This window comes from Bufo bufo, chromosome 3 (assembly GCF_905171765.1).
Source record: "Bufo bufo chromosome 3, aBufBuf1.1, whole genome shotgun sequence".
In the NCBI taxonomy this organism is placed as follows: Eukaryota; Metazoa; Chordata; class Amphibia; order Anura; family Bufonidae; genus Bufo; species Bufo bufo.
The window spans coordinates 385281239-385304225 of record NC_053391.1 but is presented as its reverse complement, the minus strand read 5'-3'; the positions used below and the strand labels follow the sequence as shown (position 1 = coordinate 385304225).

The 22987-nt window shown below is 41.4% G+C and overlaps 2 protein-coding genes across 4 annotated transcripts in view; one reads left to right on the top strand and one right to left on the bottom strand.

Annotated features, from left to right (window-relative positions):
* Positions 1 to 13446, top strand: part of SCML2 (Scm polycomb group protein like 2) — a 107333-nt gene extending 93887 nt beyond the window's left edge. For 2 of the 3 annotated variants that reach the window (XM_040424748.1, XM_040424749.1), the window contains 2 exons: positions 1033 to 1196; positions 6160 to 8230. In XM_040424748.1, coding sequence (XP_040280682.1) covers positions 1033 to 1196; positions 6160 to 6285 — 290 coding nt within the window. In that variant the 3' untranslated portion in view covers positions 6286 to 8230. Of the gene's footprint in view, positions 1 to 1032; positions 1197 to 6159; positions 8231 to 13416 lie in introns of those variants that run through there. The other variant, XR_005777603.1, reaches the window with a different exon arrangement.
* A 6509-nt stretch (positions 13447 to 19955) lies between these two features.
* The window catches only part of RAI2 (retinoic acid induced 2), a 61174-nt gene continuing 58142 nt past the window's right edge, over positions 19956 to 22987 (bottom strand). The window contains exon 2 of the mRNA XM_040424750.1: positions 19956 to 22303. Within this exon, the coding sequence (XP_040280684.1) occupies positions 20549 to 22195 (1647 nt within the window). The 5' untranslated portion in view covers positions 22196 to 22303 and the 3' untranslated portion in view covers positions 19956 to 20548. The remainder of the gene's footprint in view (positions 22304 to 22987) is intronic.

Sequence of the window (22987 nt, the reverse complement as noted above, 5' to 3'; positions counted from 1 at the left end):
TCACCCAACAAATGGTTTTTCAGGTGATGGGTAGCATGCTGACGAATGGCAGTGATTAGAAACGAGCATTTTTCATTTCCAATCATAGGGTCCTAAGCGAACTTTAAGATATTGCCTTCTAGTAGTGACAGAGAAATATTCATTTTGTTACGTGTCTTTTAATGGCATGTCAGGTTTTAGGCATAATACCCTTTATTAGTTTACATGTGTAGTATTTTTTATTCTATTACTTTTTTTAAATAATTTATAGATGTATCTTTAGATGTAGACAAGGATTTGGAGTTGATATACCAGTAGCTTTTCCTTAAATGATTCTTTTCCCAGGGGATTTCTGTTGTTTTCTTATGTGGCTCCAGTTTACCTGTAAGCGTAGCTGCAGTACAGATTACAGCTCCATTGTGTTAATGGAGTGAAACCACAGGTTTATTGTTCCCTCACTGTCCACAATGAAGCTTTAGTAATTACCAGTAGCTGTGTGAGCGGGAACTGAAGAGACGCAAGTTGTTCTGGGAGGGGTAATAAAGGTACCCTTAAAGAGGACCTGTCACCACAAAATACAATCCCGTCTGAAAGCACCATGCCACAGAGCAGGAAAAGACTGAGTAAAACCTGTAATTTATACATATTTATATCTATACTGTGAATACCAATGGGTACAGGGAGTAGGTGTTATCAGTGAGTATAAGTGTGAATACAGACATAGCTGTCAGTCACTGATAACGCCTCCTCCCTGTACTGATTGGTATTCACAGGGCTGCAAAAAAAAAAGCAAAGATATAAATAATATAAAAGATATCAATTACAAGTTTTGCTGAATCTTTTCCCACAAAAATAAACATCAATCTGCTCAGCTTCACCTGCTCTATAACACGGTGCTTTCAGATTGCACTGCATTTTTTGGTGACAGGTCCACTTTAAGCTTAAATATTCTTCTTGTAGTCTGCACCTATTTCTGTATTACCTTGAGCAATTTGTATTTACATGTAAATCTTTGCCCTTTTTTATTTTTATTTTTTATTTTTTTATATATAGCAGTGAGCTCCACGATAGGGCTGGACCTCAGCTCTTCTGACCGTGAATCCTCAAGAACACAAAGTAAAGATCCAGCTTCCTGGTCTGTGGAGGATGTGATACGCTTTGTAGAGAAAGCAGATCCCCAAACTTTGGCACCTCATGCTGAACTTTTTCGGAAACATGTAAGAGAACTACTACTAGTAAAACTTATACAGCCACGTCAATGAAAAAACAAAAGGCTTCTTAAATGTTGAGAGGCAAAAACCGAAAAAATTAGCTGGTCATTGAGGGGTTAATAACATTTAGAGTCTGTTGCGGAAGGTCAGTGCATGCATTATAGAAACATCATTTACTTGCTAAATTGTGATGCGGGCAGACATGGATGTTTTTAGCAGCATTATGGTATTCCATGAGGTTTTCTTCACACAACAAAGTTGCAGGGGTATGGCATTATCAAGGTTTCTACTCCACTATTTCCCCTATAACCACGAAGGGGTTAAACTTACCCCCCATGAGCTCTTGTGATTGACATTTTGCTCACTATGACGGTGAGCGTGCACTGTGAATTTATATTAAGGTGGAATAGCTCTTCGTGTTGCATACATCACAGGTTCAGTACAGAAATGGTCACACATTCTCTGGAGAATAAAAGTCCAGAGGGCAACAGCGCTCTGATTACGTCAGTGGGCTCGGCGCATGCCCAGTGACACTATTGAGGCTGTTGCCCTCAGGAGCAGGAGTATCGTACAGGCGCAGGCACTCAGCGATACTGCACCTGCGCAGGATTTCGGAGGCCAAGAGAGGAGGAAGCAAGGACGGTGCAGTGAATAAATTAAATGACGTAGTGGAGGGGGCGCCGCCGTTCGGCAAGGATGTAGGAGTACATTTATTTCTTAGGAGGCGTGCTGGGCTTGGAAGAAAAGCGGGCTGGGCACTGCAGTGGGGTGTTACTGGGCACTAGAGCAGAGTAATAACGCCCCTCTGGGCACCTTGAGACTTAATTTGCATATCTGAAAAATCGCTTTTTCATCTGAATGAAAAGTTGAATAAAAGAAAGAGGACACATGCAGGAATGAAGGTACTTTATTGCATATTGCTAAGTTTAACAGTCAAAATAGGTGACAGATTCCCTTTAAAAAAGAAATCTAATGTACAAGTCAGAGAGCAGTACATTACACAGTAAGGCTCCATTCACACGTCTGCAAATGGGTCCGCATCCGTTCCGCAAATTTGCGGAACGGGTGCGGACCCATTCATTCTCTATGGGGACGGAATAGATGCGGACAGCACACAGTGTGCTGTCCGCATCCGCAATTGCGGAGCGCGGCCCCGATCTTCGGGTCCGCAGCTCCGCAAAAGATAGAACATGTCCTATTCTTGTCCGCAACTGTGGACAAGAATAGGCATTTCTATAGGGGTGCTGGGCGGGTGTGTTGCGGATCCACAACACGCCACGGACGTGTGAATGGAGCCTAAATGTATAGCAGTTTTGCTCTAAAATAAAGTGGATTTTCCTTTCAAATGATCCCATAGTGAGTAATTCTGCACTCACATTCAATGATCAAATCCTTTCTACTTGATAATCCCCTGCTTGTTAGTGGTGGTGAGGCATTTACATGGAGTGGAGGTGAAGCACCTTCATGCAATGATCACCTCCACAGTATGAGGATGAGCAATGGCTACTGCTATTGCTCATCTTCATACAGCTGAATTGTTTCTGGGCAGCAGATCGCTGTTTAGATGGCATCGTCTGCTGCCCACAAATGATAATTTAGTTGTTTGCCGGAATGATTGTTTTATCTGATGAACGAGCGTTTCCCTCATCCATCAGATGATCTGCCCCACCTTTAGACAGGCAGGTTATCAAGATTGAGCTTTAGTAGGAACGTTCATCCTCGATAATCTGCCCGACAGATGGGAAGTGTAAACCCGCATTAACAGTTCATTAACAGTTAATTTTGAAAAAAGTATATGTTGCTGCAATAGGTAGGATCTGGATATACAGTTGCAAGAAAAAGTATGTGAACCCTTTGGAATGATATGGATTTCTGCACAAATTGATCATAAAATGTGATTTGATCTTCATCTAAGTCGCAACAATAGACAATCACCGTGAGGAAAATTGGCTTCTACCTCACAGGGTTTTTTTGCCTTCCTCTGGATCAACTTGTAGGATGACAGGCCGAACTGGATGGACAAATGTCTTTTTTCGGCCTTATGTACTATGTTACAGTCTGCTTAAACTAATAACACACAAAGAATTAAATGTTACCATGTTTTTATTGAACACACCATGTAAACATTCACAGTGCAGGTAGAAAAAGTATGTGAACCCTTGGATTTAATAACTGGTTGAACCTCCTTTGGCAGCAATAACTTCAACCAAATGTTTCCTGTAGTTGCAGATCAGACGTGCACAACGGTCAGGAGTAATTCTTGACCATTCCTCTTTACAGAACTGTTTCAGTTCAGCAATATTCTTGGGATGTCTGGTGTGAATCGCTTTCTTGAGGTCATGCCACAGCATCTCAATCGGGTTGAGGTCAGGACTCTGACTAGGCCACTCCAGAAGGCGTGTTTTCTTCTGTTTAAGAAAGAAATCTTATGTACAAGTCAGAGAGCAGTACATTACACAGTAAATTGATCATTGCATGAAGGTGCTTTACCTCCACTCCATGTACATGCCTCACCTCCACTAACAATATTTTGCCAGTACTGCTGTGGAACATCCAGGTGTTCTTGTGCAAATTGTAAACGTGCAGCAATGTTTTTTTGGACAGCAGTGGCTTCCTCTGTGGTATCTTCCCATTAAAACCATTCTTGTTTAGTGTTTTACATAGAAACATAGAATGTGTCGGCAGATAAGAACCATTTGGCCCATCTAGTCTGCCCAATATACTGAATACTATGGATAGCCCCCGGCCCTATCTTATATGAAGGATGGCCTTGTGCCTATCCCATGCATGCTTAAACCCCTTCACTGTATTTGCAGCTACCACTTCTGCAGGAAGGCTATTCCATGCATCCACTACTCTCTCAGTAAAGTAATACTTCCTTATATTACTTTTAAACCTTTGCCCCTCTAATTTAAAACTGTGTCCTCTTGTGGTAGTTTTTCTTATTTTAAATATGCTCTCTTCCTTTACGTAGATTCGCTAACAGGGATGTTAGCATATGCCAGAGACTTTTGTAAGTCTTTAGCTGACACTCTAGGATTCTTCTTCACCTCATTGAGCAGTCTGCGCTGTGCTCTTGCAGTCATCTTTACAGGACGGCCACTCCAAGGGAGAATAGCAGCAGTGCTGAACTTTCTCCATTTATAGACAATTTGTCTTACCGTGGACTGATGAACAGCAAGGCTTTTGGAGATACTTTTATAACCCTTTCCAGCTTTATGCAAGTCAACAATTCTTAATCGTAGGTCTTCTGAGAGCTCTTTTGTGTGAGGCATCATTCACATCAGGCAATGCTTCTTGTGAAAAGCAAACCCAGAACTGGTGTGTGTTTTTTATAGGGCAGGGCAGCTGTAACCAACACCTCCAATCTCATCTCATTGATTGGACTCCAGTTGGCTGACACCTCACTCCAATTAGCTCTTGGAGATGTCATTAGTCTAGGGGTTCACATACTTTTTCCACCTGCACTGTGAATGTTTACATGGTGTGTTAAATAAAAAACATGGTAACATTTAATTCTTTGTGTGTTATTAGTTTAAGCAGACTGTGATTGTCTATTGTTGTGACAGATCCCATTTTATGATCAATTTGTGCATAAATCCATATTATTCCAAAGGGTTCACATACTTTTTCTTGCAACTGTATGAGAATGTGACTTGATTTGTAGGGGTTTGTCCATATGCAATGGAAAAGCCCAAATTTTCAGATTCCTTTTAGTTACTGAGTTTGCTCAATTGGAAGCCAAAAAACCTAATAGTGCATTGTAAGTTATCACAGGAAGTTGATCCACCAGTGTGCACGGCTTTGTTATGTTGTCTCAGGTCCCGTCCACTCAGTCAACAGAAACCATGATACATCTGCAGTTCTCCTGTCCCCACCACTGTGGCATACTATGCTCCATGTAATACTACATTAGTACATTTCCAATGCTGCAGGACATACGCAACAGCTTTTAGTTTTGCTGGAAAACCAGGGAGAAATCAATCCTGTAGACATCAGCTAAACACTGGGCTTGAACTGGAGAAGTTTTCCTGCTGAGACAATCCCTTTTAAAGGGGTCCTCTCACTTCAGCAAGTGGCATTTATTATGTAGAGAAAGTTAATACAAGGCACTTACTAATGTATTGTGATTGTCCATATTGCTTCCTTTTCTGGCTGGATTTATTTTTCCATCGCATTATACACTGCTTGTTTTCATGGTTACGACCCCCCTGCAATCCAGCAGCAGTGGTCACGTTTGCACACTATAGAAAAAAGCACTGGCCTCTCTGGTGGCCGGGACTGTGGGCGTGCATATAGGCAGGTGCTTTTTCCTATAGTGCACAAGCACGGCCAGCGCTGATGGATTGCAAGGTGGTCGTAACCATGGAAACGAGCAGTGTAAAATGTGATGGAAAAATTAATACAGCCAGCTAAGGAAGCAATATGGATAATCACAGTACATTAGTAAGAGGCTTATATTAACTTTTTCTACATGACAAATGCCATTTGCTGAAGTGAGACAACCCTTTAGGCCTGTCTGTCAACCACTAGGCAGATTAGCCATCTTGTCATATGTGTTGTGAGCGCTTCATTATTCATTATTATCCCGCTCCACAGGAGACAAGGTAAAGACCAGGAAGCAGTGCTCGCATGGAGCGCCACTTCCTTGTCAATCAGCTGATTGGACCCCCGCCGATCTGAGATTGATGACCTATCCTGACAATAGGTCATCAGTATAAACAGCTGGACAAAGCCCTTTAGGCCTTCTGGGCTCATCACAAGCCCTGATAAGTGTTCTGTAGGGGATAGTAATTCCTCATACTTGTTGGATCACAGGAGCTGAAGCAGCTTGTTATTACCATATGGCACAAACCTCATTTTCCTCAACTGTGAAAACATATTGGCATTTGTTGCTGTACTGAAGATCTAGTCATCGTGTGTGCGAGTACATTCATTCTGTACAATTTTTTTCTTCTTCTTTCCTCAGGAAATTGATGGACCTGCTTTTTTGTTACTACGGAGTGATATGATAATGAAATATATGGGACTGAAACTTGGCCCAGCCTTGAAACTATGCTATCATATTGAAAGACTCAAACAAGGGAAGTATTAGGAGCTTGGGCACAAGTGACATTATTGGATTTACCTCAAGAGCTGACTCTTACCTTCTGCGCAGGAGCTTGCAGTGCTACAATATACCTCCTCTGTAAAATAATGCAGACACTAAATATGTAAAGTATTTTTGTGTAAACCTCCGTATTCTTCTGTTGTTTATCACTACCAAGTACAAATCCATGCACAACTACTTACCCATCTTTTTATTTTAACCAAAAGGCTGATGTCCAAAGCAGTTTCCATTATTTGGGGGGGGGGACTTGGTGACAGATCTATAGTAGCATTTACAGTGCCCCTCCGTAACAGAGTAGTAGGACTGATCTTTTTTCATTGCTTTATAATGGTCTCATAGTAATGCATGGGCACAGGATTACCAACCTGTTAATGCGAGTAATCCTACTTCATCTCACTATTTTTGTGGCAGGATTATTTTCCTTTCTGTTTTTGTAGATGGCTTTTTGTGCATATTGCTGGTAACTATTCCATTACAGTGGTGCGGTCAGCTGCCCATAGAAGGTCCCTTTCCATTGTGGTGTATAAGAAGCCACAGCTGCAGATTTTGGAATATGTAAACCATATTCATAATGCTTTGTATGACTGAATCTGTACTGACCAAGAAGAATGATCAGATGACTTCCTAGATTGCCATAGAAAAGGACATTCAGCAGATGGCTGATACGGCATGGTCTTCAGACCTGGAGCTGTCCCATGGAAAGGTCAGGTACAGATCTGTCCATTTAGCACCAAGTTCTACTGGAGGGAGCTTTAAGGCTCAGATCAGAAGTGACAGATGTGCAGTACATGTGGATAAGGTATTGAAAGCTCCACATACCGCAGAAAAATGCTGTACAGTTTCATATCCACAGCATGCTCATTATGTCAAGGAGATGCCATGGATTTTCATATATAAAGGTTAAATCAACAGTCAATCCACAGCAAAATCCTAGTTCTTTACCACAATTTTCCCCTTTTCATATTGCCTAAAGATAATGAATCAGTATATCAAGGAAGTAAAGGTAGAGAGAAAGGAAACAATCCTATCAAGTTCTTCTCTATAGCATTATATAGATAGAATTCATGTATAATACAGTCAGGTTGGAGGCAGCAGCAGATCTGACTGTCCATCTTCTACGACAGAAGGTTAGCCGGTGGTCATCTGGGCTCAGAATGGAAATGGTTTATAAAAGTCTTATAGCAACCTCCTTCCAGAAAGTCATCCCCTAGCTGAGCGTCACAGCATAGGAGGGCTACAGTCTAGCTGATGTATTTATTGGACACCTCTTTCAGTATTAGATTAACAATACCTCAGAACCGTTGTGTTAGGTGCAGGGAGAATTAATAGGTCAGAATTGACTTTTCCAGATTCTCTACAGCTTCATATCCGACGGGCAGAATACAAGGAGAACAACCTGCAATTTGATGGGCTTTTGTGAAGTTGAGCTAGCCCCGCTGTTTGGAGTAATTCCGATATCTCCGCACGAGGCAATTCCTGTACTTTCCTAATAATATAGGTGTATGGAACCACCTGGACCAGGGTGGACAAGCTTTTCCCATCAAATTTGTCAGTGACATCCCCAGCAAATTCAGTAATCAACTGCTGTAAAATGCAGCCGGTAGTGTCTTTCATTCTGTCCTGAGGCATTATAAAAATGGCCCTCTATGCCATAGGGAGGCCCATCTATATTCACATACTGGTATGTGGACTTTGATCTGCACATTGATGTAGATTTACTACGAAAATTGAGTTAGAATTCTGCCACGCATGTTGTGCGATACTTAAGTGCATCTCACTCAGCTAATGCGCATTGCTTAGCGTGAAAGGGGCGTTGGTTTAGTGAACAGGCTTACGGCTTGATTTGCGACACTGTGTGCCAAAATTGTGCCAGAATTGTGGCGCAAAATTCTAATGAAAAGTGGTTATGGTTTAGATAGTTGCACCAAATTTATCAATTTATCATCCTCTTCCATGACACCGCCTATTTAATGTGAAGGATTTACATGCGTCTTTTTCCTATGACAGTGCAGTGCAATCCTCTCTTAATAACTGGAAGGCAGATCATTGATTTAATTTTTTTTAGATTGTATTAACACATAATGTGCTGGAATTGTGCTGTTGCCATATACAATGTCTTCTTTTTCTGTACCCTGCGTTTATGGGGCTGCCGAGAAGATAATTTTTCATCAGATCATGAAGCCCAATTGCCTTCTGGATAATTCTGGTGTAAACCATAGCAATAAACTGTGCGGTCCATGTATGCCAGACCTACAAGGCATTTCTGTACTTTGAACAGTTGATGCATTGATCTGTTCCTGGCAAAGTATTCTCTGTCCTATGCAATACGTTAAGGTGTCTCTACCAGATGTATATTGTATATATTGTACTTTCTCTTCACATGCAGAGTGCCCAGTTTTTCATCTCTGTTCGTCAAGGAGAATGCAGTTCCCCCATCTCTCTCTTTGTGTTGCTGCCAACAGTTCTCTAGATCAGGGACAAGAATGTGCACTGCATTTCAAGAGAACAATGAATGTATGTAACAGTGCAGCTAGGGATGAGACTGTTTCCTACAGGAATCTGCCGTGTTAACATGGATTTTTATTCTATTTCGTACTGCCTTTTGTATATGTACATACAAGTCATATAATGTATATGTAAAAAGAAGCGAAGGTGTATTTTCTACAGCGGCTTGCGAGGGAAGGGTTACTTCACTTATTTCTCAGGTTCTAGCAGATGTGATATGTGTGTGTGTGTTTTTTTTTTTATTAAGCATTTTAATTTAATTTCATCTTTTGATAAGCATAAGAATTTACTGCTGATGTTGCATTCCTGTTTTGTTTTCTTCCACAGTTAATATGAAGCTTCTTGTACAATGGGGCTGTTGTAACAAATGACTCTTTCTATGACATCCTTTATGGAGCCACCAGTGTAATACAGTGCCCCAGTGATGGGTTCCACAGAAAGATAGGCAAGCGATTAATAGAGAAGTTCACATCACGGCTTGCTAATATGTATAGAGAAAACATATCCTAACAGGTACTGTGATGTCACCATATAGTCAGTGGGCAGACAGATGCAAACAGAGGGCATATGGCTACACATATTTCTTGTGGATCCATCTGGGAGGAAATAAAGCTACATGAACAGATCCATGTACTTCTAATTGTTAGTGCACACTTATCTGATGTTACTTTTTCCACCACGTTACAAACAATCAGAGTAGGGATGTTTGCTTATATGGTGGACATATAAATTGTATAGAGACAGCCTGAACTTTAGGGGAAGCAAGGATGGGGCATGGTGGCTTTCAAGAGATATCTGGTAGCAGCTTATTTCTGTTCCTTATTTAAATACACATGCAAACTTGGCTAGCATGTATGTTTATGGGACAGCCAGATCAACATTCAGTAGACCGCTGGCTTAAAGGGATTGGATCTCACAACTCCATATGCCTATTAATTTTTTCTGTTATTAAGTTAACTGAACAGGAAATTGTGAACCTAAAGGGTTTGTCTCACTTCAGTAAGTGGCATTTATCATGTAGAGAAAGTTAATGCAAGCCACTTACTTAATGTATTGTGATTGTCCATATCGCCTCCTTTGCTGGCTGGATTCATTTTCCATCACATTGTAAACTGTTTGTTTCCATGGTTATGTGCACCCTGCAATCCAGCAACTCTATACCGGATTGTGTGCACTCCCAGCAAAATGAATGGAAAAACGAATCCAGCAAAGGAAGCAATATGGACAATCACAATACATTAGTAAGTGCCTTGTATTAACTTTCTCTACAAGATAAATGTCACTTGCTGAAGTGAGACAGCCCCTTTCAGGCAGAGCAACTAAACACAGTCTATCACCAAGGCCCCTTCATATGAGCTGGGGTCTCTCAATACTGCCCTATCAACATTGAATAAGGGTACTTTCACACTAGCGTTCCGTTACTGATATTACAACCGTCTCCATCTGTTATGAACGGATCCAGTTGTATTATTTTTAACATTGCCAAGACGAATCCGTCATTAACTCTATTAAAAATCAATGGGGGACGGATCCGTTTTGTATTGTGGCAGAGAAAACGGATCCGTCCCCATTGACTTGCACTGGGGTAATGCCGGATCCGTCTTGCTCCGCATCCCAGGATGGAAAGCAAAATAGAACATGTTGCGGTTTGCTCTCCGGTCTGGGAACGCAACTAAACGGAACGGAATGCATTTTGGAGCATTCCGTTCTGTTCAGTTTTGTTCCCAGTGACAATGAATGGGTACCAAACTGAAGCGTTTTTTTCCGGTATTGAGCCCCTATGACAGAACTCAATACCGGAAAACGCAAACGCTAGTGTGAAAGTAGCCTTAGGCCCCTTTCACACGAGCGAGTTTTCCACGCAGGTGCGATGCGTGATGTGAACACATAGGACCCACACTGAATCCTAACCCATTAATTTCAATGGGTCTGTGTACATGAGCATTTTTTTCACACATCAGTTCTGCATTGCGTGAAAGTCGCAGCATGTTCTATATTCAGCGTTTTTCACGCAGCCCTGGCCCCATAGAATTGAATGGGGCTTCAGTGAAAAACGCATTGCATCCGCAAGCAAGTGTGGGTGCGATGCGTTTTTCATTGATGGTCGCTAGGAGATGTTGTTTGTAAACCTTCCGTTTTTTATCACGCTCGTGAAAAACGCATTGCACCCGCGCAGAAAAAACTGAACGCAATCGCAGACAAAACCGACTGAACTTGCTTGAAAAATGATGCTAGTTTCACTGAACGTACCCTGAACGCATCTGGAGCCAATCCATCACGCTCGTGTGAAAGGGGCCTTAGTGGGTGTAACTGTGCTTGTTAAATGCCTATTACCGGTAAGTTGTTTTACATGGGTGCAGGAAATTGAGTCACATGACATCTTTTAGCAATGCAAAATGGCTGATAAGGGGAGTATATTCAAGCTATTCAGTGGATGCAGTTGTCCATTCTGGTTGAGTGTATACAGGTGTGCACACAGCCTTAATCTAAAGGTTGTAAGACGATGCCACCTCATTTTCCATAGTGGATACTAAAAATGATATATACCCAAAGGTATAAAATGTATCAATTACATTGCCTGTCCAAAAAAAAAATCGCCACCAAAAAAAAAAAAAGGTCACATACTCTAATATTTTGTTGGACCACCTTTAGCTTTGATTACGGCACGCATTCGCTGTGGCATTGTTTCGATAAGCTTCTGCAATGTCACAAGATTTATTTCCATCCAGTGTTGCATTAATTTTTCACCAAGATCTTTCATTGATGATGGTAGAGTCTGACTGCTGCGCAAAGCCTTCTCCAGCACATCCCAAAGATTCTCAATGGGGTTAAGGTCTGGACTCTGTGGTGGCCAATCCATGTGTGACAATGATGTCTCATGCTCCCTGAACCACTCTTTCACAATTTGAGCCTGATGAATCCTGGCATTGTCATCTTGGAATATGCCCGTGCCATCAGGGAAGAAAAAATCCATTGATGGAATAACCTGGTCATTCAGTATGTTCAGGTAGTCATCTGACCTCAATCTTGGAGCACACCCTGCCCCCACAGGCTTGTACAGTAGGCACGATGGGTGCATCACTTCATCTGCCTCTCTTCTTACCCTGATGTGCCCATCACTTTGGAACAGGGTAAATCTGGACTCATCAGACCACATGACCTTCTTCCATTGCTCCAGAGTCCAATCTTTATGCTCCCTAGAAAATTGAAGCCTTTTTTTCTGGTTTGCCTCACTGATTAGTGGTTTTCTTACGGCTACACAGCTGTTCAGTCCCAATCCCTTGAGTTCCCTTTGCATTGTGCATGTGGAAATGCTTTTACTTTCACTATTAAACATAGCCCTGAGTTCTACTATTGTTTTTCTTCGATTTGATTTCACCAAACGTTTAAGTGATCGCCGATCACGATAATTCAGGATTTTTTCCCCGCCACATTTCTTCCTCGAATACGATGGGTCCCCACTATCCTTCCAGTTTTTAATAATGCGTTGGACAGTTCTTAACCCAATTTTAGTAGCTTCTGCAATCTCCTTAGATGTTTTCTCTGCTTGATGCATGCCAATGGGTTGACCCTTCTCAAACAGACTAACATCTTTTCCACGACCACCGTGTCTTTCGACATGGTTGTTTAAGAAATGAGAAGCAACTCATTGCACCAGTTGGGGTTAAATAACTTATAGCCAGCTGAAAGATAATTGCCCATTCAGTAATTATCCAATAGGAGGCTCATAACTATTTGCTTAGTTAAATCCAGGTGGCGACTTTTTTTTTCCCGACAGCCAGTGTATTTTGGTTGATAATGAAATTTATCAATAAACGCTGAAAACCCAAGAAATATGCACAATGCCTATGCTACCAGGCACCACTTGATTGTCTACTCTAAGGGTAGCTAGCGTGGGTGGCAATGCGTGCACTAGAACTTCATCGGCTTGAGAAGTAGGCAGATGTTTAGCCATTTTCCTTCCCATAGTGCCTAATCCATAATGTAAGCATTGTCATTTTATTTTATTTGAATTAAAATACATCATCTCAGTGTTTGTACATGTAAACTATCTCCTAGAATCATCATTAGGAGTCCGCGCACGTCTCTCATGCCGTTCAGGTGGTGCTTGTCTTACGTTTAACATCATGCAATTTCGATGTACTTAAATTTAATAAATTGGTTGTCTATTTTATGACTTTTTTGAGATGATGTGTATTGTGTAACAGCTGAATGCGTCTATTCTGAGAATCTTGTGATAAATCACAGTTTTTCAATTGTGTGTTTTGGCTATTTTCTTTTTTTTTTTATAAGTAATCGTGTTGTTTCTACCCTTTCAGTTCAGAACTAGTTCCTTTGATACGTACAGTGGACTGAGCCATCAGCACTGGTCACGATGTATAGCTGGGGCTCTTTTTGAGTATAGTTCTGTAGAAAAAGAGATCGACAAGTAAAGTGCATATTGTTATAATTCAGCATATTGCAATATTCTGGTATCACCCAATAAAATTACATAGAATAAAGAATTAGATTTTTCAAAAAAATTTCCCCGGTTTTAGACCTTAAAGGAATTCTGTACCTTGGAAGCAAGGAGAAGACAATTAAGCCAGTAGTATCACCTATCATTTTAAGGGTCCATTCACACATCCGTAGAATGTGTCCGCACCCGTTCCGCAATTATCCGGAACGGGTGCGGATCCATTCATTCTTTATAGGGCAGGAAAAAAAATAGAATAGGCAGTTCTATGTGGATGCCGGCTGGGTGTATTGCGGATCCGCAATACACTACAGACGTGTGAATGGACCCGAATTATTCTTTTGCCATTTTACAGGCATTCTAAACATCCATTGTCAAATACCAGTTATATGGTTTATTTTATTAAAGATGACAACCATTCTCCTCTTCATGGAAATGAATTAAAGGTTCTCATCGCACCCTGCTTATTACTGAACAGTCAGAGCTGTGTTATTCTTCACAAGGATTCAGGAAGGAAGACAAACAAAATAACAAATGGCAAGGAAAGGAAAGTTTATTTTTATTGCATATATTTAGATGGCATAGGGAATATAAGTCGCTAAGAAAGTTTTCTGTATTTAAAGGGCATCTGTCAGTAGTTTTGTACCTATGAAATTGGCTGACCTGTTGCATGTGCACTTGGCAGCTGAATGCATCTGTGTTGGTTCCATGTTCATAGGTGCCCGCATTGCTGAGAAAAATCTAATTTTAATATATGCAAATGAGTCTGTAGGAGCAACAGGGGAGTTGCCGGTACACCTAGAGGCTCAGCTCTCCAACTGCCTCGCCCTCTGCACTTTGATAGGCCCAGGCGTGATTGCGTTTTCACTGTCTGGTCCTGTCAATCAAAGTGGAGAGGGTGCAACAGGTTCAGAGAGAGAAAAGCCTCCAGGAGTAATGGTAACACTTATGTTGCTCCTGGAGACTCATTTTTCAGCTGCCAAGCACACATGTAACAGGTCAGCTAGTTTCGTAGGTACAAATCTGCTGACAGATGCCTTTTAACAGTGTGGTGCATCTTCCCATTGCTAAATACAGACTGCCGCATACAGCCAAATATGAAGTTCAAAGTTTTTAGATGCGTTATTTCATTTATAAGAGGGCAAAACCAATCCTAGATGATTGAACACAATTCTACTTCACGAATGGGGAGCCGATTCGTTCCACAAAAGCACTAAGATCAGGCACTCTCTGGATCAAATGAACGCTACATCCCCTCCCCCATAATTCTAACAAAATTCTTCACTATTTTTCTGGGGTGCTGCCATGCAGGTTATAATTCAAGTGCCTCTCTGAAGGGGGTGCAGAGCTAAAATCATGAAGTGATGGCATATGCTAGTGGTATGCCAACACTTCACAAGGTGGGAATAATCCTTATTAATGGGGTTGTGCAGCCTGTTTGTATTGCTGACCTCGCCTGAGGATAGCTCATCAATATCTGATCAGAGGGGGGTCAAACTCCCGGGATGGTCGTCTCGGAAGTGTAGTGTAATGACGAGTACTCGCTCCATTCACTTTAATGAGCAAGACCTTGTAATTACACTACGCCACCACTGCAAGGGAGACAACGGGCAGTGTAATGAAGAGGAACCAGTACTCGCATGGAGCGCTGCCTCCTCTTCAAAAAGCATATTGGTGGGGTGCTGGGCGCCGGACCCCCGCCAATCAGATATTGATGACCTATTCTGAGGAAGTAGTATAAGGCTACATTCACATGATAGAGAAAAAAATAAGTTTGTTTTTAATGGCCATTTTGCACCTATTATTTTCCATGTGGTAACAACTCTTTCTCATATGTCATAACTGAGGAGTCAGCAGGAACTGACACTACTAGAATGTTTAGCCCATACATCACATTTTTATGTGATCAGCAAATTCATCCATTGCATACACCAAACCTATTTACTTATTGTGCAGTTCATTTTATTGAAAAGTGGACACTATTTTTTTTTTACCTATCCCTATCTATACCGCTAGGTGTAGATGTATGTTACTTATGTAGCTTACTTAAAGGGTACTAACATCAGAAAGGGGCCTTTTTAACCCCTTCATGCATCCAGACAAAACTGTCCAAAAGATGTACAGAGCGGGCTCACAAGCTGAGCCCACTCTGTATAAGGGTCCTTTCACACGTCCGTAGTGTATTGCGGATCCACAATACACCCGGCCGGCACCCACATAGAACTGCCTATTCTTGTCTGCAATTTAAAAATGTCTGCAAAGCGCTACGGAATATGTCAGTGCTATATAAGTGAGTAAAATAAATGAATAAAATAAGGCGTTCACCAACCATAATAAATTTAACTGAAAGAAATAATAATTATGAATCACCATTTATTTTTAGAATATAGCTGAATAATGGGATCACCTTAAAAAATACCTTTAATTCATTAAATATTAAAATAATAGGCCCAATAATTTATCAAACAAGACTCCAGAGGGCTTCATTTGTGAGCTAAGACCTAGGGATGGTTTAGGGCAGGGATGGGCAAACTGCGGCTCTCCAGCTATTGTAAAACTACAACTCCCAGTATGCCCAGTCTGCCTACAGCTATCAGCCTACAGCAGAGCATGATGGGAATTGTAGTTTTACAACAGCTGGAGAGCCGCAGTTTGCCCATCCCTAGTTTAGGGGAAGAGACCCAGTATCTGTCTCCCTCTTTATTTGTATCCCTGTGTTTCTTAAACTCACCCTCTGAGCAAGCAAGCGAGCATACCTCGTGGTTGCGTTCACTCTCCACCACATCACACCAGTTGGTGGTGGATGACTATCTATATGGGTAGTCTTGTTTGATAAATTATTGGGCCTATAATTTAAATATTTGATGAATTAAAGGTATTTTTTAAGGTGATCCCATTATTCAGCTATATTCTCAAACATACTTGGGTGCCATATCTAAATTATTGTTGTGACCGGCAATTACTCCGGTTAAGTTATCTACTTGTACACCTACCACCATTTTTTTTTACCTCAATCCCTGAAAAAAAAAAAAAAAATAAGAAGTGTGTGTACCTGAAAATAGTGCTCTTAAAAACTATAGGTCACCCTTAAAAAAAAAAAGGCCTAACACAGCTTTGTAGATGGTAAAAAAAAGTGTAAGAATATGACCATCATTTTTAATGCACAGTAAACGCTGTAAAAACAAAACCCACACATTTTTTTTTTATTCACCCCACAAAGTTTTTTTCCCCTCCATTTTCAATACAAGATATGGTAAATTAAATGGTGCTATTAAAATCCCTCATACAGCCATGTAAATGGAAAATAAAAAAGTAATGGCTCTTGAAAGGTAAGGATGACAACAACATTTTTGTTTTTCATTTCAGCAGTACTATGCTATTGAAAATACTAAATATTGTCTTTCTGTAGCAATCAGCACAACTGATAAGACCACCTTGGTCTTACAGGTACACCCATTAACTGAAGAAAATAATGCACCAAGGAGTTGTTGGAATTGAATAAAATTTTCTATGTGTGAATGTAATGATATATGTAAGTGATTACGATATTTGAGCAAAAAGATAAGTTTATTGGGGAATAGAAAGGAGGCCCTAGTACCCTATTGGGTCAGCTCTAGCCTGGATACAAGATTGGATACAGTGGAGGCATTAAAGGGGTTCTCCAGGAATTAAAAAAATGAAAATATTTAAATATTATTTTATAATAAATATATTCACAAATACCTCTCATTACTTAGAATGGCTTGTTTTGTCTAGGGAGAAAGCATTAGGAGAAATAAAATGGCCGCTGTCCTATCAGTACACACAAAACCTGTCCTAATCACACAGGAGGGCAAGTCAATTCACCACAATGAGCCATAGTGCTGCCTCTTCCTCCTCTCTGCTCTGCTTGTCAGGAATCATAATCCTGAATACAGGTGAATCTCTGTGGGAATGGAGCTGATGAGGAGACATGAGAGGAGAGTTAGTTGTGGCTAATGAGCAGCAGCATTTGTATGCAGTCTCCATTACCACAGCAACACATTACCAAAGTCTGTCCTCTCTGTACTTCATGTCTCCTCATGAACTAAATTCCCCAGACATTCAGCTAAAGTTCTTATCATTTGTATTCAGGATAATAATCCCTGATGAGCAGAGAAGAGGATGAGGCAGATCTTTAGCTCAGTGTTGTAAAGTAACTTGTCCTCATGTGTGATTAGGACAGGTTTTGTGTGAACTAATGGGACAGCGGCCATTTTATTTCTCCTGATGATTACTCCCCAGACAAAACGAGACATTATAAATAATGAAAAGGTATTTGAGAATATATTTATAATAAAGTAATATTTAAGTATTTTAATTTTCTTAATTCCCAGAGAACCCCTTCAAGGTTCCGTATGGCATCCTGTGGCACATTTGCATAGTTGAAACTGGGCCTGTAGATCCTGTACACGTACATTGGGCCTGTAGGTTGGCGAAGCTGGCATCCCAGCAGGTCCCATAAATGTTCGATTGGGAATAAATCTGGGGCCAAGAAAGTGTTGCAATCCAGTGGAGACATTCCTGGGAAAGCCTTGCTGTGTGTGGTCGAGCATTATCCTGCTAAAAATGGCAGTTGGAAGCCCTGCATGATTGGCAACACGTTTCCTGCACATATTGCTGAGCCGTTAGTGTCCCTCATATCACTACTAGGGGTGACCAACTGTTGTATGCAATAGGTCCCCAGATCGTCACACCAGCAGTTGGGGCAGTATGTCACTCCATAGCAAATGCAGGATTTAAGTTGTCACCATGAGGCCTCAATACAGAAACTGGATTTGTCACTAAAGACGATACGGTTCCAGTCCAGCTTTCTTGTTCAGGACACCACTAAGGCAATGGTGGCTGGCTGACAATGGCAGGACATGTAGTGGGTTTCTTGACACCAAATATCTTTCTGCTAAGCACCTGCAAATGGTCCTGGCAGAGACAGAAGCATGTAATGAAGGGTGTCACCTGTGTTTGGATAATGGAAAATGAAACTGTGGGAGCTGATCTTGCTTGTTGGTGGATCTAACAATCCTTTCTACTCGTGGTTTGTCTAGACTGCCCAGGTTCGCTGGTTCGCTCTTTATCTGTGTGCTCTAACAGCTAGGTCAGAATGGCCTAAATGGTGGGCAGTTCATCAGTGATGCACCCCCTCTCAAAGTCTGTCAACTAAGCATGTCTTTAAATGCATCATAGAGGCATGGCTTGAAGTCAAAGATTTCACACTAAGAGGTACACTTCCCAAACATAGCCTCTGAGAGCCTTTTGCACCCTCTTTTGGTAAGACACAGTTTTTTTTTTTATCAGACCACATCTATAACTGTTTACATATCTGCCATAACTGCATGTTGAGTTTTGGAGCAATTCAACATTTCTATCTGGGTGCATTATTTTTTGTCAATGAGTGTAAACACGTAATCGTTCAGTTTACTGCTTCTGTGAAGGGAAAATGTTATCTGAAGGGTAATCCTAAAGATAATAGTTAGTGTAGAATTGTGGTGACCGTATGACATCTCTGTTGCTCTAGTAACGGGCCTAGATAAAGATGTCCACAGAAGGGTATTACACTGAATAGTGAAACGTGATGCTCTGAGTCACTACAGTGGGCTCTCTCTGGTTACACTGATTGTCTGGCTGAAAAAGCTGAGCAAAAAATTATATACAGAAAACTATCCACCCATATTTATTTTTGAAATAAAAAACAATTATATAGAATAGTCACATATAGGTTGTCAACCCGTTTGGGTCATTTATATCACATGCATACTGGGAGTGCATGGAGCAGCCTCAAGAGCTAAGCCAGCTACACAGGCAGCGGGTACTGGCTGTGTAATACAGCTGAGATCTACCTGCTATGACTGAGATTGATCTGATCCTGGTTAGTCAAAGCAAGCCTCTGGCTAAAGAAAAAAAATCCCAGTAACTGGGGAATGAACAGCACACTTACCTTTTTTAGCTGCAAATCCATCAATATCTGGTTTCCTCTTCTGCCATCCAAGACAGCCACACTACTTTTCAGACTGCCTGATGCATACTGTGTATTTTGGAGCCCAAGACACCTCCTGCTGCCCTTGGATTGGCCAGCAATGCTCATGTGAACAATGCTGGCAAATCCAAGAGCAGGGCTGGACAAGTAGAAAGTGTCTTGGACTACAGGTGCACAGTGTGCATTGTGCATCAGAATGTCTGAGCAGTGGTGTGGCTATCCTGGACTGCAAAAGAGGAGCACATGAATTAGTGAGTCTCCCACTAAAATTAGGAAAAGGAAGTCATACAGTGTGCTGTCCGCATCCGTATTTCTGGAGCACGGCCCTGAACTTCCGGTCCGCGGATCCGGAAAAAAATAGAACATGTCCTATTCTTGTCCGCAATTGCCGGCCGGGTGTATTGCAGATCCGCAATACACTACGGACGTGTGAATGGACCCTTATTGTGATTTTTTTTTTCTCTTGAACTAGAGACTGTGTTAAAACTTCAGTAGCAAGCGTGGTATCAGAGTAGTTAGCCGATAAAAGGGTTCCCTCTGAGCCACCATGTCATGGCAGCCATGGTAATCTTCCTATTAAGCCCTGCTAAACTAAATGGTATCATGAAAAGATACAACTTGTCCTGCAAAAACATGCCTTCATACGGCTATGTGAACAGAAAAGTAAAAACGTTATGGCTCTTGGAAGGTGGAGAGAAAAAATTAAAAATGTTTAGTGTCAAGGGGTCAATATGTTATATAAAAATTATAACTATGTCCCTTTAAATGTGTGTAAGTAACTATAAATGCAATACCATTTTCTGCTTCCCCTGAACTACAGAGAATATTTTATATACGTTTCAGTCCCTTGAATATCTTTGTCAAGCAGCATAACACAAGCACAAGACAGTGAGTCATGAACACATACAAACATTTATTTTAAATATGCAATTCATATTAAATACAGCATATAAGCAAATCTTGGCAGTAAAAACAGCTCTGGCCAACTCATCAGTCTAGTAAAGGCTGCATAAAATGTGCAATCTGCTTAAAAATAAGTTGTTTTGTGGCCCAGTACAAGTTACAAAAAAACATAGTAGATATTGTAGCTATTTACCCCCCTCCCAAATGTAATAAATTACAAAGTTTCTTTTTACAGGTAAAGGTATGCACTTGTTGTGTGAGTACATAGTTCGCTCTTACCTTTACAAAATGAATAAGAAAGCTGAAGTCTTTGTATGCCTCGTGCCAACACGGTGGCATGAGATATCTGAACTTTAGTAAGCTTTGTTTCTTGCAGCACTTTTGGGCACATACTATTTTCTAGGGAAAAAAGCTGCCAGTCTCTGCTTTTTGATTGGAAGGATATGTATCTCTTGGGAATTTACTTTCTTTATCTTCATGCCTCTGTTCTTCACTTGCTTTCGTAAAGCATCGGCATTCTCTCTCACCTCTGTCTGACTCTTCATATCGTAGCTCTGCATCATAGAGTCCTGGGGCAAATCTCTCTTAAAGGAAAAGTTTTTTGTTGAAACGCCAGAAAGTCCTTTTATTTTGCCACAAAATATGGCAGGAACGGCATCTTTCACAGAAACAATGACCTTTGCTGTTTGGGAACTGCTCACCAGCTCAATGTTGTTGGACATTTTCGGCTCATAACTCACTCTGCCGCTTGGCTCGGAAACCCATTTTGGTTGGCGCAATACTTCAGCAGTGTTGGTGCAGATGACTCTGTTGTCCTGTTTCTGTGTCAGTTCATTATGGACTAAGGAAGAGTTCAAGGTTGTAGCAGGGAAGCTTTTACCTGTGGAAGGACCTACAAGGTCACACTGTGACATACTTGATGCAGATGTGCCAACTTGAGTACTAGTGCTTGCACATCTCTTGTGTACAGGGACTGAGAGATCTAAAACACCATCCTCCTGGAGAACCTCAGCACTTGTATCATTGTCAACCAGTGGCTCAGTTTTCATGGAAAGATCAAGCGCTTCATTTTCATTATTTATTTTAATGACAGAGTGTCGATGAAACTGTGGAAATTCTGTTTTTGCTGTGTATTCAAAAGGTTTAGTTTCTTCTTTCTCTTGGGTAGTTTGGGTAGCTTTGCAACTCTTCAGGATTTCTACTGTAGATTTAGGAAGGTCCACATTTCCCTTACCGTCCTTTTCAGTCTGTGGCACTGGGATTGGGATTGGTATAGGCAGAGGCACTGGTAGGGGAACAATGACAGGATATGGAACCAGGAGGGTCGCTGGTGGAACTAAAGGAGCTAAAGGGGAACTGAAGACTGGAGGGGGAATGGGGTTTATATCTGGAGATGAATGACAAGGAGAGGGTGTGCCTAAACTTGGGGGAGGAAATAAATCCTGTAGAACAGCTGAAAAGCCTGGTGTTTGAAAAACTGGAGGAAGTACAGCTTCCTGTACAGGACTGGACATTTTCTGGTCTAATATTTGTGGCTGACCAACAGTAGAAGCAGTCGTTCCTGGGAAAAGGTGGTTCTGGATGGTGGGGCCAGGGCATCCTTGAGGCAACACCAATGGAGAGTTCAACTGCTGAAAAACATGCTGCTCCAAAAGTACAGGCAGTGGTACAGGACCTTGTGTTGTTATAACATAGGGTGTGCTGCTGCTTGTGTTCATTTGAGGTGGTGTGCCACCTGCAACCTGCCAATGTACCGGCAGTACAACAGGGCTGTCTCCCAAGCAAATAGGTTGAAGAACAGTTGCAGCCACTTTCAGTGCTACCCCACTCTGGGAATCAGATGAGGGGCTATGGACAGGGGCAGTCGGCAGAGTAACAAGAGGGGAGAGTGTTTTTTTCATTAGACCAGATGGATTAATATTCCAGGCTTCTGCAGTAATCAGCTGTGTGACCCCATTCTCCAGTTTGTTTGGGATAGTGGAGGGATTGCCATTCAAGTCCATTTGCAGATCTGGTGTTTCTTTATAGAGTTCTTCCATCTTCCCACTGCTTTCCCACTGACTTTGGGTGGTTACTAGTGTTTACATGGCATTGTAGAATCATCTGGACATCCCGTTATGCAGGGAATATGTGCATCATGTTAAGAGCTTCAGAAGCAAACAGAAAAAGAAAAAATGTTAGATATTTTACAGCTATAATTCTAAAAAACCGAAGTATAAAGAGTGACAAACTTTATATTCCACAGTTTTCCATTCCATTGCATTGTTAATCGCCGAGCAGCACCTTTAATACCGTGCAGCCATTGACAATGCAGACTGGCTATACAGTACGTCTATATTTGTTATTTGGCCTAACTGTCTGTGGGGTACTAAACCGCGCACAGTGGCTGTACGCTAATGCTTTCTCATAAAATGAAGACTAGTAAGATGATTTCCCTGGTAACAACAGCTGATTTCAGGGCATCCCAGAGGCAAGACTCTCTCTTGATCAGCTCATTGACGAAGGACATTTCATGTGAGAAGGGATACCCCTTTAAATGCACACAGCCACTGTGACACCTGTTTGTGACTAAAATATCTGTTCTGAAGAATCAATGTTTAAAATCCTAGGGAAAGCAATCAATGCCCTTTCCCATGCCTTATGCTGGCACCCATCTGATGTGATGTCAGTGTCCCTGCTGAAGCCTATAGATTAACTATTGTAACAACTAAACACTGTGCAGAAAGTGATTGGAAATATGATGCTTTTCTTGTAACTTACTGTAGATACTTGTGAGCTGGAAATGCTGATGACATTTACTAATCTGGCTACACTTATTGTGGTGGGAAGCC